The sequence below is a fragment of the Balearica regulorum genome, chromosome 17 (assembly GCF_011004875.1).
Source record: "Balearica regulorum gibbericeps isolate bBalReg1 chromosome 17, bBalReg1.pri, whole genome shotgun sequence".
NCBI classification, from domain to species: Eukaryota; Metazoa; Chordata; class Aves; order Gruiformes; family Gruidae; genus Balearica; species Balearica regulorum.
The window spans coordinates 2,531,257-2,546,632 of NC_046200.1; the positions used below are offsets into that span (position 1 = coordinate 2,531,257).

The 15,376-nt window shown below is 49.4% G+C and overlaps 1 protein-coding gene across 1 annotated transcript in view; it reads left to right on the forward strand.

The window, feature by feature from the left end:
- Positions 1-8,366, forward strand: part of BRAP (BRCA1 associated protein) — a 14,344-nt gene extending 5,978 nt beyond the window's left edge. The window contains exons 7-12 of the mRNA XM_075769312.1: positions 987-1,062; positions 1,710-1,848; positions 2,346-2,455; positions 4,061-4,150; positions 6,048-6,151; positions 7,374-8,366. Coding sequence (XP_075625427.1) covers positions 987-1,062; positions 1,710-1,848; positions 2,346-2,455; positions 4,061-4,150; positions 6,048-6,151; positions 7,374-7,734 — 880 coding nt within the window. The 3' untranslated portion in view covers positions 7,735-8,366. The remainder of the gene's footprint in view (positions 1-986; positions 1,063-1,709; positions 1,849-2,345; positions 2,456-4,060; positions 4,151-6,047; positions 6,152-7,373) is intronic.
- Positions 8,367-15,376: the final 7,010 nt, after the last annotated feature.

Here is a 15,376-nt window from a genome sequence, read left to right on the forward strand (position 1 = left end):
GCTTAGGCACCATGGAGGCTGTAAGTGCCTGAGTTTCTATAGAAAGCTGACTGTAATCCAACTGTCTCCTCCCTTGAATATTTCTGTAGCTTATCCAGCAGCTAATGAAAAATACATCAACAGTCCTGGCACAGGATGCGCAGGCTCAGTTACCCCACTCCTTACCTGAGCTTCTAGTGCTTAGGGTCTGGCCAAAGGTTCCTTCTGGTCTCCGGTCTTCTGGCTTTCTGGCAGCACAGTGGTATAGTTTCAAAATAAATGATAGCAGGGTGCTTGCTCCTGATTGTTTCAGGGTACAGTTATGGGATGTTCTTCCTGGGAAAGGCTGAGACTGAATCCATTGGGCTGGGGGGGAAAATGAGGTATCTCCTCATCTCCATAAGGTTGCTTTAGGTACTCAGGTGTGTTTGCAAAGTGTAGTTACCTCCCTCTGTTACTCAGCTGTCCTCAGCGGTGTGTAGTTACAGCATCCTTCCACAACAGTGTGTAGCTGCTGCATAAAACCCTGCAGGTAGTGGAGAACTGAAGATGTCACTTGGCAGCAGTCCGAGGAGCAACGTTTAGAGATGTGTAACACATCTATACAAGTGCTTCTTGCAATGTTTATGGCTGAGGCAGGGAAGTGTTTCTAGAGCTTGGTTGTGGCTTTTCAGCTTACTGGCAGAGCCTGAGGTTGCTGGCAGCCCCCACCGAGGCTTTTGGTTGCAGATGTTCTCTACACCTGGACTGCAGCAAAACCAGATCAAGCTGAGACTGTGAAATGGCTTCGGAAGAACTGTTCTTTGTTCTTCTGTCACCTGCTGACTTTAAAAACAGCAGCCTTGTGTGGAATGGAGGCAAATTGCAGTGGGGTAAATGAAGGCTGCGACATAAGGAGCGTCTCACTGCATAAGACATTTACTTTGAGCTCTCCGGCTCTCTTTTTAATTACTGTAATATTAAGATGGAGCTCCTCATGTCTAATCATGGTGCTTATTGCCCTCTAGGTGTCCTGTCTGCAGATACTGCCAGACACCTGAGCCAGTGGAAGAGAACAAGTGTTTTGAGTGTGGAGTTCAAGAAGTAAGTAGGTGGGTGGATGGTGAGTGAGATCTAGACTAGATCTGACTGCACAGCTGCTCTAGTTGCTTTTGGGGTTAATTCTGTGGCTGCTCTTGGGCTGATTTTACCAGTCAGCGGTGTATCTGCTTTCCTTTTGAGTTGGAATTGGCACTGGGACTGCGAAGGGATATTACCTCCCAGGTTTCCAGTTCTGACAAATCTTTCTGATTCTTAGAAAGAAGTATTAGCACATAAGCTGATCAGAGTGTACGTGATGAGTATGATAGCTAAACTAACACTGCACTTGGTGGTCCCTTCTAGTCTGTACACTTCAGAGCTTGCTTTTGTGCTCCTGCTGAGGTGCCTTGTTTGTTCATTCATTAGTTGAGGCCATTCTTCCATCCATGCGTGTGGCAGCCTGTCAACGTACCCAGTACCTGCAGGTTGTAATGGGCTGGAATGAGCGGGTACCTCCTCCTCTTTGGCCTTTCCACTGAGCAAGGCTTCAAAGAAGGAGCGGTGAAAAGCAAATGCTCTTTGCTCCCCAAGGAAGTGACTGGATGTGTGCAGCATCGGCAGGCTGTCCGTGTCAGATCACGTTTTCTCAAAGCACTGATGCCACCGCTTGACGGTGTTGTATGTACAGAGCTTTCTCGTTCTGTTGACAGAACCTTTGGATCTGCTTAATATGTGGGCACATAGGCTGTGGCCGGTACGTGAGTCGACATGCTTACAAACACTTCGAGGAGACCCAGCACACCTACGCAATGCAGTTGACCAACCACAGAGTCTGGGACTATGCTGGAGGTAAGCGTTCTGTCTTCCCCTCTTGTAGGATGACCTTGTTTGTAAAACGGCTTTCGGGACCCCTCGGTAAGAGCGTTTGTGATAAAGTTTTCTTGGAGATTAAGGGGTTTGCATCTGTACTAATACCTTGTCTTTTGGGAACATCCATCTCCTCTCTAATAGTAGTTTTTTGTGGGCCCTGTAGCAGATGGAGGAGGGAGAACACAATTCTGTAGTGAACCAGGGCAGTCCTGTAGTCTCTGCAGAATGTGTTTGTTCCTCCCTTTCCATCAATTTGCCCTGAGGTATGGGAATGGGCTGTTGTAATAAATATTCTGTAAGGTGTCTGCGTGAAGTCTGCTAAATAACAAATACATCTGTCGTTGGCTTTCTGCCTTGCTAATATGCTGTTGCAGAAGTCTGCATGGTCAATTGTGCTGCATAAAGTATTTCCACTGGTGTCAACCTGGGTGCTCTTAAGTTAATCCCCCGCCATGGTTGAATTTTTCTCTCTTCAGATAACTACGTCCATCGACTGGTTGCAAGTAAAACCGATGGGAAAATAGTTCAGTATGAGTGCGAGGGAGATATGTGTCAGGAAGAGAAAATTGATGCCTTACAATTAGAGGTAAATATTTTGGCTTGTTGGACTCTGCATTGTGCTGCTGCATGGAAGTGTTTCAAATCCAGATACAACTATAGGAAAATTACATCAGCTTATGCAGCAGACCTGCTCCCTGCATGTAGGCAATCATCTTCAGGCAGAAGCAGGATGTTTTTACTGCCTTTTTTTTTTTCCCCTCTCGTCTTGGCTCTGCAGAGCCAATGCAGCTAAGTGTAAGCTGGCTGCAGTTTCATCCTGTGTTCACCGGGAGGTTGAAGATTAGCTGGTTACGCTGCTGCAAACACTCAGGTCATTGGAGAGAGAAGTGGGTCCCAAAACCCAGACTCACTCACCAGACCCTTCCTAGTGGATCCATGACTTGGCTTAAGAGCCAGGATATGTACGGAACTGTCAATTTGAGTAGTTTTGTAAACTGAACAAGAATGGAGGAATCCATAGCTGTGTGCTTACCTTGGCTATCAAATAAAGCTGACAGCCCTGTTCTGTTCCCTTCTCTTGAACAGATAATGATTTTTTTAAATTATTTTTTTTGTACCTGTTGGCCAGCTTCTCCTATCCCAGCTAGAAGGGTAAAGGAGAGAAACTCAAAATTGCTGCTCCACTGAGCAGATATACTGCAGTGTGATTTCCGCTGCATTAGACACAAGGGTATCTGAGGAGGAACAGCCCATAGAGACCAGACTTTGTAAGCTTATTGCTCACATAAATATTTGGTTGCTTTTCTGTGAATTTTCTGAGTAAGGCTTAGATGCTAAACCAGCTATTTTTAACCCTTTATTCTGCTTAAAGTATGAGACCTCTCTAGCTTACGAGATCTAAATATTTCTGGAGAGAATGAACTTGGCAGTGTATTTTGGTGCTCAGATATTACTGAGAGTGTTCGAGGCTCTTTGCACATGTTTAATTTTGTAGTGAATGCCTAATTTGGTGCTTGTTAGCCTGATGATAAGAAATGATCACGTTTTCCAACCTCCTCATAACTCATTTGCAGAACCAGAAGACAAAAGATGGGGTGTAAAGCATACATCCTTGTTCAGGTGCCAAAGTAACATTGGAACAGGCCCTACATGTTGGAGAGCAATAATTGTGAATAGTTGTACGCAGCTGAGGATGCTTCCCCAGAGATGTTCTTGTAGTGAAGCTAGATGTGTGCATTTACCCTTCTGCCTTGGGGTTTGGGCTGTGAATTTGGGAACGCAGCAACTCAGCCTCTCATGACAGGAATGGTTGATGCTTCATTTTCCTGTGGAATATAAAACTTGTAGAGATTTATTGCTACTACAATGATAAATCTGTCTTCCCTTTAAAAAGTTCTTGGTGTGATACTGGGCACAGCTTGGCAGAACTTTTACTTCATCCTTGCTGTTGTGCTCTAAAGGCTTTTCTTGACTTCAGGGAAAAAAAAACCCCACAAAATCAAGTGATTTGATTTTGAAATCGAACTGGTGAAACACATCTGCAGTTTGCACGTATGTTTAGAATGTCCTGTATGCTCGATTTCATCTGATTAAATCGATCTGTATATTGGAGCCCTCTGGGCTTCTTAATCAGCATAGCCACCCTTACGGAAAAAGCTGACTGTTCTGTGTGTATCTTTTGTGTTTATAGTACTCATATTTGCTAACAAGCCAGCTGGAATCGCAGCGAATCTATTGGGAAAACAAGATTGTCCGAATAGAAAAGGACACAGCTGAAGAGGTGAGCTCTGCTCTGGGCACGTGGGAAACTGCCGAAACAGGCCCCTGGACACTGTTAAGTTAAATGGGAGACGGAGCCGTTCAGTCTCTTGTACAGCCTGAATGTTGCGTGACGTGGCCTCGCACAGCCTGTTTCGCTACCAGCTGAGAAAATTGGCTCCAAGACGTATCCCTTATCTCAAGGCTCAGATCTAGCAATTTGCTGCTCAGTGGTGCAGAAGTAGGTAGATTGCCACCTAGATTGAAGGTTGATTTAAATGTGCTGCTCAGGAAACTGCAGCAGTGGTGAAAACAAGTCTGTGCTGCTGCAGGATCCCTGCTTGCTGATGCCATCCGTCTCACGCTGACGTATATCTCTAGGGAAGGTTAGTATAGCACAGACAATATGACTTTAATTTGCTCGGCTGCAGAAAGTGGTAGCAGTCTTTCTGCTCCAAATGCATATTGATTTGCCCTTTCTTTTTGATCCCCTATCTCTCCTCGTCACCCTTTGGGAAAAGTTCAGAGTCTCCTCCTATAAAGCATTCTGTAGGCAGGACTGCTTCAAAATGTCGTGAGCAAAAATCCAGTGAGAATATTTTAATGCTTTTCACTCCACATGGATCCTTTCAACTAGGTTTGAAGTGAGTCATGATTTAGGGTTGAGTCCTTAAATGAACTTTGTGCATGACTTCTAATTAACCATTTAGTATCTGCAGGTAGGTAGCATCAGAAGTGTAGACATTATGACTGTTGAAATAGTGGTCATTGACCTTGGTCTAGAGAATGGTCCCCGAAATCTTACGGAGGGCCCTATAAAAGGAAAAGATACAGTGAAAATAGGCTTGCACGTGACCAGGAAACACAATCTGCAAAGCAACTGCAAAGTGAAACGAGTACGATATACGCCCCAAATGTGGTTTCATGTTTAAAGATCCTTACAACTTTATTCATGGCACTCGCTCTATGTAACTTGTCTGGATCGGTGCCACCATGCAGTGTATTGCATTATCGGTGCTCAGGCTACTTCCCCAAATTAACCATCAGCTGCATAAACATTCAGTGATTAAGGCCGGAAGGCTTAAAACCTGCTCTGCATTGACTCTGGCATCAGCGAAGGCACCATGTGTGCTGACACTGACGTTTATCCAGATTGCTCCTCCAGGAAAGCATTTTTCCTTTAAATTCCTCTCTCCACTACATGCAAGCATGTATTTGACACTAATACAGGGGTAACAAGTTTTTTTCTGTCTATAAATCTCCTGCAAGTCTCGCTCTGTGCAGTGCCTGGAGAACGAGAGCTTGGTTTTCTTCAGCAGTAGCAGTCTCAAGTTGTGAAGGGCAGGGGAAGAGGAAGCCAATGTACGTGTGTTTCTGTTTGCGTTTTGTATGAGTAAGATATTCGTGTCAGTAGGTCACTGCCTTATGACAGCAAGCTGCTGAGTCAGTGCTGAGCAAACTAGCATGTTAATTCTCAGACTTTCACCGTACTTATTTGAGGTTTAATTTAAAATGAGCAAAAGCCTGACACCGTAAAGCCTTAAGATGGAAATTTAAATTTGCTGACAGATACAAAAAAGTCTGAGAGAATGGCTAAATGAACGCTTAACTGCAGTCAAAAAGAAGTTAAGGGTCTGATGCAGCTTTTGTTTGAACGGGGTCCCTGGCACAGATTTGCAGCCTGAGTTGCTGCTCTGTGTGAGCAGCTTCCACGGCAACGTGGTTCCTTGTTGGGGTACTGCACACCCTAAACGCAGAGGGTCTTCGTCAAAATTAAACCTTTTCTTGACTCAAAGTTTTTGCTTACCTGTATGTAGTAATTGGTCAAAGTCTAGAAACCACTCTGGAAAAATGAATGTCATAATGAAAGTGTGCAGGACTTTGATCTCTTTGAAATGCCTGTGTGTTTGTTTTTACAGATTAACAACATGAAGACCAAATTTAAAGAGACCATTGAGAAGTGTGACAGTCTGGAACAGAGGCTGAATGACTTGCTCAAAGAAAAGCAGTCTGTCGAAAGGAAGTGGGTACCGCTGCCAGGTTTAGTTCCATGCAGCCATTAAAACTCCGCACACTGACATCCAAAAAGAAAAAAAAAAAAAAAAAAATCTTGCTATTCCTAGGCAATTTGGAGCTATTTAAACCGGTATACTGAGAACACAGCTTATTTTATAAAAAGCTCTCATTTCTGTAGGTGTTCACAAATTGAAAGTGCCTGTTGAGTGAAACCCAGCTTTTGGGCTCTTGGCTCTCTTTACGTGGTCTGCGTATTTAGCATTCAGGAATCCTTCCTCTGCCTGCTCAGAAGTAGACGCCAGTGTGTTTCACAATTGGTGGATACATCCAGAGAGAAGAAAGGCAGCTCGGCAGAGGCAGCTCGCCCAGCACAGAGGAAAATGTAGATTTTTAGGAGGTGCCTAGATGAAAGATGTCGAGCATGGGGGCAGTACAGATCGGTGTGTTCCAGCTCCCTAGGCGGGACTGCGCGCTCAGTTCCTCCTAGCCCCTGGCGCTGTCACCTCTCCAGCAGCCCTGCTTGGAGCGGGGAACCGCGGCTCACCTTGATGAGTGGAAAGGAGTCTTTACGATGCCAGCAAACTTCCCGGGCAAAAGCATGGAGTTGTTAGGAGCGGGGAAGTGCTGTCTGTGAAACGCGACGCTACCGATATCCTTGTGGGAGCATCTTGCTTCCAAGTGAGGTGGTATCTTCAGGGTCTTGTGCTCCGAATGTGGCGGGAGCCAGCGTCTGGGAGCCCCTGATTACACGGGGACCTTAGCGAGCCAAGGACAATCTCTGCGCCCTTTTTGGTGCCTGTTCCTTAAGTTGCAGGTGCGTGTCCAAGGTTACAGTCCCGCACACCCCCTGCCTGTTGCCCCTGTTGGCCTTTGGTGCAAGATGGAATTACCTAACTTGCCAGGGAAAGGATTCTCCTGGGTTATGCAGTTGGAGGGACAAAAGGAAGGGATTCTGCTTGACAACATCCTATTCCATACGCAGGTAACCCCACACAGACAAGCAGGTGCTAGGGACCCTCAAGCTGGGTGGAAAATCCTGGGGAGATTTCAGAGTCCTCTCGTGTTGCTGCCCCTTGCCCATTTTTTGCCAGAAAAACAACCCCCAGGTGGTCTCAGTGGGGCTGGGGACAGCTGGGGTCAGTCGCCCTAAGGGATTGGAAATAAGGACACAGTGGTGTTTGATCTTGGTATAACGTGCTGCCTTCCTGACTTGTGCTTCTGTTTGTAAGGTGCTCTCAGCTGAATAACAAAGTTGCTAAGCTCTCCACCGAGCTGAAGGAGGAGCAAGAACTGAATAAGTGTTTGCGAGCGAATCAAGCCTTGCTTCAGAACAAACTAAAGGAGGAGGAGAGAGTGTTAAAGGAAACCTGCGAACAGAAGGACCTGCAGATCTCTGAGATCCAGGAGCAGTTGCGGGATGTCATGTTCTACTTAGAGACACAACAGAAAATCAATCACCTCCCAGCTGAGACGCGACAGGAGATCCAGGAGGGACAGATCAACATTGCGGTGGCGTCTTCTGCCAGCTCCTCCACGGGGGGCACGGGCAAGCCCTCTTCCAGGAGAGGCCATGGCAAGAGGGGCAAATGAAGATCAGAGCGCCCCGCTGCCATCCTGAAACTGGCCGTGCTGGTGCTTGGCCAGGCTCGTCTCTCGGCACTCCGGCTGGGAACGCCCAGTTCACTAAAGCTCAGCTAGAAATTGTCTTCGGAGCTGCTCATAAAACTGGCTGCCAGTCAATGGAGCTGTCTGTGGTATTTAAAAGCATTTCACTGCACTATTTAGCTATTTTTAGGCAGATCTTAATGACCATTTTGCCTTCCTACCTTTTCCGAGCCCCCTCCTATCATGCATTTGACTTTCTTCTTGGAGAGTGTTCTGTTTTGGGGTGGGTGGGTGTGTGACGTGTTAAACGTGGCATTCCCTACGGGGGTGCTGTAGAGTAGGCTAGGCCCAGTGTGTAAGGCTTCTCCAGTTCTTCTTCTGGATTAAAAGTATTCTCCTTTACGAAGTGATTTTATTTAATAAACAGTGTAAATTAGATTATATACATCTCCTTTTAGTATGTGCAGTCCTGACACTGCAGAGCTGCTAGTGCAGGAGTAGAAGTGTAGTTTGGAAATAAAAAGGAGTGAGGTGTGGAAAATAAACCCTCTTAGCCGTGTAAGAAACGGAATGAGTCCTAAAGGTCTGTAATCTGAGATATTAAAGGCTTTAAGGGACTTTGCTACTATCTGTTTCTTCATTTTAAAGATGGCCTTTGAAAGGCCAGTGCTTGCTGCCTTTGAGGTAGAAAACATGAAAGCTTTTATATTCTGGAAACTACTTAACGTGGCTATTTTGCAGGCATTTCTACAAATTAGAGCTGTCTTTGCGCAGGCGGGTACACGTTACGTATTAACACCTGCCGCAGTGTTCCCACCCTCCCGGCGCGGGGCGCATACGCATTCCCTCTGTGAGCCGTACTTAGGGCTGCGTTGGCATAAGCTCCAGTGCTGCTGTCCTCAAGGTGAGGGGAGGAGAATGACCAACGCGGCGTTTTAAACACTCTTCCTACCTGCCTGTTCCTAGCCCTTGCTGTAGCCACCGGCCCCGGGGCCACTGTGCTGGGGGCTGAGCCCTGCGCCCAGACCCTCACTACCCAGAGGCAGCCGCTGTATCGACGTAGCGCTGCCTGTTCTGCTCTGAAACCTGGCTCTGTCCAAAATCCAGGCTGGGAAAACACTTCTGTGGTGTTTGCCCCGAAGGTATGCAGGTCCCGTAAAGGAAATTTGAGGACAAACCTGGGGTTTTCTTGGCTGGTACCAGACTTGATGCTCTGGGGTGGGAAGAGCGTTACCCTGGCTGGAGAGGCGACTGTCCTGGTTGCTGTGTTGTGCTCAGCAATCCGAGTGTTTAAACACTAATCCTTTATTAAAAATGGCTGGGGGGGGGGTCCCCACAGTTTTTGGACCATAGTATGAGCCTTTTCCTTGTTTGAACTGGAGGAAGAGCCTTGATCTCAGCCTGCGACGCTGCAAATGCAGCTCTGACTTACCAGCTCCAAACTGGAACAAAGAAATAAAAAGAGTCCTTCGCTGCTAGAAGTTGTTCTTTTTGGCCAATTGAAAGGAATGAGTTACAATAAGTAGAATGACCCTTGGAAGGCGAGTCGTTACAATCTGCTTCCCGACTTCGTGGACTGGAAGTGTTGAACTTCCCCACTTTGAAATCCAGGGCGCTTGTTCATGCACTCATTGCACCCGCTGCTGGGGGTGGGAGATCTGCCCCAACCGTCTGGAACTGCCACCTTTTCTGACTTTGTAGCATGAATGTACACTAATGAACTCTTTCCTAGCGTGTGGATTGTACAACCAGGCCTCTGCCTTCTGTAAATTATTCTAAGGACCTAGAGATGTACAACGCAGCTTGCTCTCCTACAGAAACTTTTATTTAAGATATATTTTTACACCATCTAAGATCCGCTGACCTTTTGCTGAAAGCCTGCTTTGTGTAGAACACTCAGATGCTGTACTGTACCTTGGAATTCATTTTCAAAAAATGTGATTGCAAATTAAACCAGCGTGCAGTACTTTTGCTTCTGTATTCAACTGGCAGTGAGAAGGACAAAACATGCAACTTATTCTTTCTGAAGTCTTCTGCTTTCTAACTTGAAGGCCAAGCTGTCCAAACAAGCTCTTTGTGGTGTTTGGGTTGGGGGGAAGTTCGGTTCAGCTGAGCTGATAGGAGCGGGTAAGGCAGGGTAATTATCTCCGGCTCCTAAGTGAGCAGCTCCTGCAGAAAAAGCAAGGTGTGATGAGTACGTCTGTGTTAAACCCAGTTACCCCCAGTCCTTGATGTCCCCCCAGCTTCTCCTACAACCACCCCGGGTGGCAGGGCGCCCTGCGGCACCCATCCCGAATGAACAGTTCATTCGCTGCTGTGGATCAACCGGGCGGCCAAGGGCACCCTCCCTCGCCAGCCTTCCCTGCGGTGGGACCGCGCTCTGCCCGGCTGCAGGGCGGAAGCAGCGCCGATGGGGCTGGAGCCCGCGCGTGGCTTGTGGTGAAGGGAAAAGTCGCAGCAAAGGCCGGTCCGTGACTTCCTTACCCATCATCTGGACACCCGTGTGCCTGGAAAAAGCGGTGACGCTCAGACCTCTCCCGCCTGCAGTCAAGTTTTGACATCTGTAACTCGAACAACAGGTCAGCTTTGTGGCTGATGACTCAGTATCACCACACAGAAGGTTGCAACAGCAGCAAACTTCCCCCAAGCACTGGACAGCTGAGATTGGCCAAGTTCCTGCTCTGATTAAAGACCTTAAAATAGATATTTTCTTTTAATTTTTTTTTTCTTTTAAAACCATGAAGGAAATCTCCCCCCTGCTGAACAGCAGAGGTCCCTGAACAGCAAGAGGTCCCTGATTCACAGCCAGGCAGAGAGGGAACGGGACAGCAAAACCACTCGTGATTCTGCATACGTGAGCGGGATGGTAACAGCAAGAACGCCCAAGGGAGCCCCGCCCGACGTCAGCTCTGCACCTCTGCGGGGAGAGCACCCACCTGCTCCCGCCAGGAGGTCAGCGGGGGGCTGCAGGAATGGCTGCGGGATTTAACGTGGCCGTGGAGAAACACAGATGGAGCGGAGTGACAGCCAGAAGTCGCACAAAGCTTGGCAGAGTCCTCCGTGCTTTGAGGATGCTGAAATGATTCACTCCAGCAGCTGTTCCCGAGCGAGCGGAGGGGAGAGGCGGTTAGACAGGGTGACGGGTTGGCACAGCTTCTTGTCGGCTGGGAGAAGCAGCGCCCGCTGCGGAGGGAGGGCAGGGACAAAAAGGGCCACGTCCCCCTGCTTGGAAGGGAAATGGAGGGTGGCGCAGGGCGAGCTGGGGCCCAGGGCTCAGCTGGCACTGCTCCGCACCAGGGATGCTCCCCATGAGCAAACAGCAAAGTCCAGATTAGCAGGAGGCAAAAGCAGCGCTGCTCAGTGGGACCCAACTCGACGGCAGGGTGGGTGTCCCACCCACCACCTCCAGCACCCCCAGGGTACGTGCCCAAGCTCCGAGCAGGCTCTGCTGGGGCGGGAGAGGAATGCGCCCCCGCTCTCCCTGCTGCTGGGGTTCCGTGAGCCCTTTCAGGGCCAGCGCGGCGGCAGCCCCCCTCCGTGCAGTCCAGCCGGCCACGGGTACCGCAGTTTGAGGTGAGACATCTGGCTGACATCGCTCTGTTTCACGTGGTTCCAGGGGCTTATTAATTTTTCGGTGGGCTAATTTGCCCCTTGGAAGGATCCTATCCCTTAACACCAATTAATCCCCTTGGTGACACTGGTTCTGCTCTTTTAGGAGCTGAAGTCCCGGGTGAGGTGATGTCTCTGGTTTGTGCCCTAGAAAAACCTCACACGGTGCCACCAGCAGAGCGGACGTGGAGTGACCCCACAGGCAAAGGTCCACGTCCGTCTGTCCAAGCAGCGGGAGCGCCCTGTAGACACACCGTGCTCCCTGTGCTCACGCCGCAGCCAGCCCGGGCCCCTCCGAGGGGGCACGCTGCTGTCCCACCACCCGCTCGCTGCTCCGTTTACCTCTTCGCTGGAGCCTGATTCCCTAAGGCCCCGCGGAAAATTCCTGCCTTGATCCGCACCAACCGACTTGTCCGTTCTCGTTTGAGCTCTGAGAAATTCACATCAATTCCTCCCAGGCCTTTTTCTCTCCCCCTGCCCCCCCAGGTCCTTTTACATAAATGGGCATTTTGCTCTAATAATTGTATTTTAAGGGCAGACACATCCAGCCAGTCCAGCTCTCCACAGCAGGTCCCACACCAGGACAGTCGGCGGTGTTTGGAGAGGAGTTTTGCAGCACGGGAGGGACATTTGCGTATCCATTCTCCAGCCCGAATTCCCGCACACGTTTCCCAAGGCCAGAGCCAGCTCTGTGCGCTGGTTCACTTCAGCCGCCGAGGGGCAACAGCAAAATAGCGACAGGTTTGCTTGAAGCAGGAAGCAATTTGTGATATTTGCCTTCATTTCAAGGCCAAGTTAAAACCCCACACCTAACGCTTCCTGCTCCCGCACCACCCTTGAGCAAACATTATTTATAGCAGCAAGCAGCATTTATAGCTTTGCCCCTTCTTGACCTGGAAGTAATTGGTTAATTGAGTCAGACAACAAACCTCAAGACACTCGCATGGTTTCCTTCCACCTTCTCGAAGGGAGCTGGAGAGTCAAAACTCCTATCCCACGCCGGTCAAAAACATCAAACACCTCAGTGAGAACAATGTTTACTTCCCCACCGGGAAATCGGTCCCTGCTGAACCTTTTTCGGGACCAACAGCTCCCACAAAGCTGCTGCCCTCGGGGGGTTGCTGCCTCGCTGGAGCTGGCTCTGGGATAGGTGGGGGGCTCTTTGTGGAGGGTTTCCTGGGCTGCATGAGGCTGGGAAGCGGTGGAAAGCTTTGCTGCTCGCTGGTGGGAGCTGTGCTCTGAGCAGACATGGCTGAGCTCACACAGAGACCGAGATTTGGGGCTTTTGTGCAGGTTTAATGCCACAATTTTGTGGTTGTACAGGTCATCTGGGTTTGTGGGCTTGAGGGCAGGGGGGTGAGGATGAGCTATCATCTTGCTTGTGCTATGTTAAAGCGTGTGCCTAATTCCCAACCTGAGATCCCTGGGGCCATCCTGGTCTCCGGTGCTGGGCCTGGCATGTTCCTCATTATCTGCAGGTGGCACTTCCGTGGTGACGCTTCTCTCCTGCACACTACTGAAGTGGTTATGCTTTCAAAAGTACTCAAATTGAGCTGTGCAGCCCCCGCGTCTGTGCTCGGGGGTGTGCAGGGAGCTACGGGTGCTGGTGCAGGTTGCAAAACATTCACCAAACCCACCTGGCTGCCCCGGACCAAGCAGTCAGGCTGCCTTCACGCATTTAATCTCAAATAAAACCAGAGTAAATCTGTTTAGCATGTAAAACGTGACTAGATCTCCTAGAACAATTCCTCTACACTACTGGTAATCTTAGTCCAAGCAGAATTAATGTAGGTTGGAGAAACTCCTAGTGCTGTTGGCTTGAATCCATGGTCTGTGTGGAGTCCCAGTCGGAAAACCTTCTGTGAGGGCTGGAGGAGCTGAGCAGGAGATGCAGCTGAGCGAGATGGGCGAGCTGGTGTTGTCCACAGGAGATGGGGATGCTGCTGCAGCCAGTGGCCCCGTGCCAATGGAGGGGGAGCCGGCCGGTCTCGTCCAAGCACGGGCGTGCCAAGAGTTTCCCTCTGCAACTGCAGAGGTTGCGTGAGAAGCAAAGAGGGCTTTTCCCAAGCAATTCTCCTTGGCAGCTTTCGAATGTGCTCCGGCTTCCCTAGAACGAAGAAGAAATCCCAACGGGATCCTGCCTGCTGGGTGAAGGAACACCAAAAGCCGAGCTCAGCCCTGGGACCTGGGAGCTCCTGGCCTCCACCCCTTGCTAACATACCCCTGCAGCTTCATCGCAAGGAGCCAAACACCTACTCCTCCTTCCAAGAAATCAACGGGGAGGAATGAACAATGGTGTAAAAGCCGGGGTTTAGAGGCAGCTGGGTGGGAACGCCGGCAGTGCGCTGCTATCACGGCTTTTTCCTCTGCGGCGATCAGAGTCAAACTGCAGCAGCAGTTAAGAGGATTAGATATTTTTGATCATATTTGCAGCTGCGTTGGCTGTAACTGAGAGGAGAAATCCAAATGCTTCGTCTTGGGAAGTGACTCCGAGCCTGGGAGGGAGCGCTCCCTCGGGACCCCCATCTGGGTATGTGCTCAGGCCCGGCTGTTTTACAGAGCTGCGAGGAGCCGTCATTCCTACAGCTGAAGTAGTGGCGCTTGGCTCCCTCGAAGACCCAGGCTTCTGTGGAAAACTCGCTGCGAGCCAGCCCAGATGCAGGGCTCTGAGCTGCAATAATGTCTCCAAAACGTCAACTCCCACGCAGAAGGTCTACGTCTCCCGAGTGCCACAGCCTAACCGAAGAACACGTTAGAAGCCCTGCCAGGTTTAGACCCAGATGTGAGAGGGGAGATCCCTCCCTGGACATCACTAAGAGGATTTCTTTCTTTAATAGTTGTCTTAGCGCTGCAGTGCTTTAGCAAGGAAAACTAATTTCACTCTATAGTTAAATTTCAGAGTCTAGTTCTCAAGCATTTAGTGCTGTTATTGTCCAAATAAAAATACCTGACCGTTCCCTCTGAAGCTCAACCCTGCGGAGATGCTGGCGACGCGCTCCCCTGCTCTTCCCTAGGGACACAGCGGACCGGCCCTTGGCTCCCACCGCAGGCAGTATGGGCTGAGGGGGAGTATGGAAGCCATTACGCTCTTTTTCCAACCTTAAATAAAAACGTGGCCTTGTAACCAAGGACGAAGACATCACTCCTGGACACACATGGGTTTGCCGGAAAGCGCTCGGCCCTGCTCGCAGAGGCTGCCGGGGGTTCCCGCGCGCAGGGGTGACAGCTCTTTCTCCACGGATGGACCCTCAGATGATGCTGCTGGCTGGGGCAGGCAGGTTCCTCCTGAAGCCAAAATCCCAGATCTGAGCCCCAGGTGTAATGTGTTGGAGGAGGGAAAAAGCTCCACATCTCACTTCCAATTTGCCTGATGATTTTAGCACAGTCTTAGCAAACAGGAGAAAGAGTGCCAGAGGTAACAAATTCAGCCCTTTCCAAATGTGGTCATGTGGTAGTCATCTGCCAAAAACATAAAACAAGATCATAATCCTAAATGTATCCTTTGAATGTACCTGTGCCTGTTCTGTAGTAGTTTCCTTCTAATCCCTGGGGATTAATACTGAAGTGCATTGAAACATCCGAGGTGAAGGGGCACAGTGGAAATTCCTTGCGGGCTGGTAATAATAACTGAAAGCTGCTCTGTGAAGCAAACCTGAGGCTGACTTGGTTTTTAATGGACATCTGTCTGTAGGGGGAAAAAAATGCCATGGCAACTGGCTTTCTTGTTGGCATGCCTGTCTCAGCAAAGGGATGGGGAGAGGACGGGTATTGGCGGGTCTGTGGAGCTGCGCTTGGGAAACGTGGAGGTACAGCTCGACGAGGCTGCGAGGCAAAGGTTGTTTATGCTCTGTGAGCACCAGATCTTGAGGGATTTAAGAGCTAAATCTTGGCATAACGATTGCTTTGTGTGCTGCTGCTGCTTAGCAGGAGCAAGGCTGTGTTCCCCCCTCCCTTTTGTAAAAATGTGAAATCTAAATGCATAAAGTGCTTGGTTGAAGATTGGCTGGCAGCTTGCTGG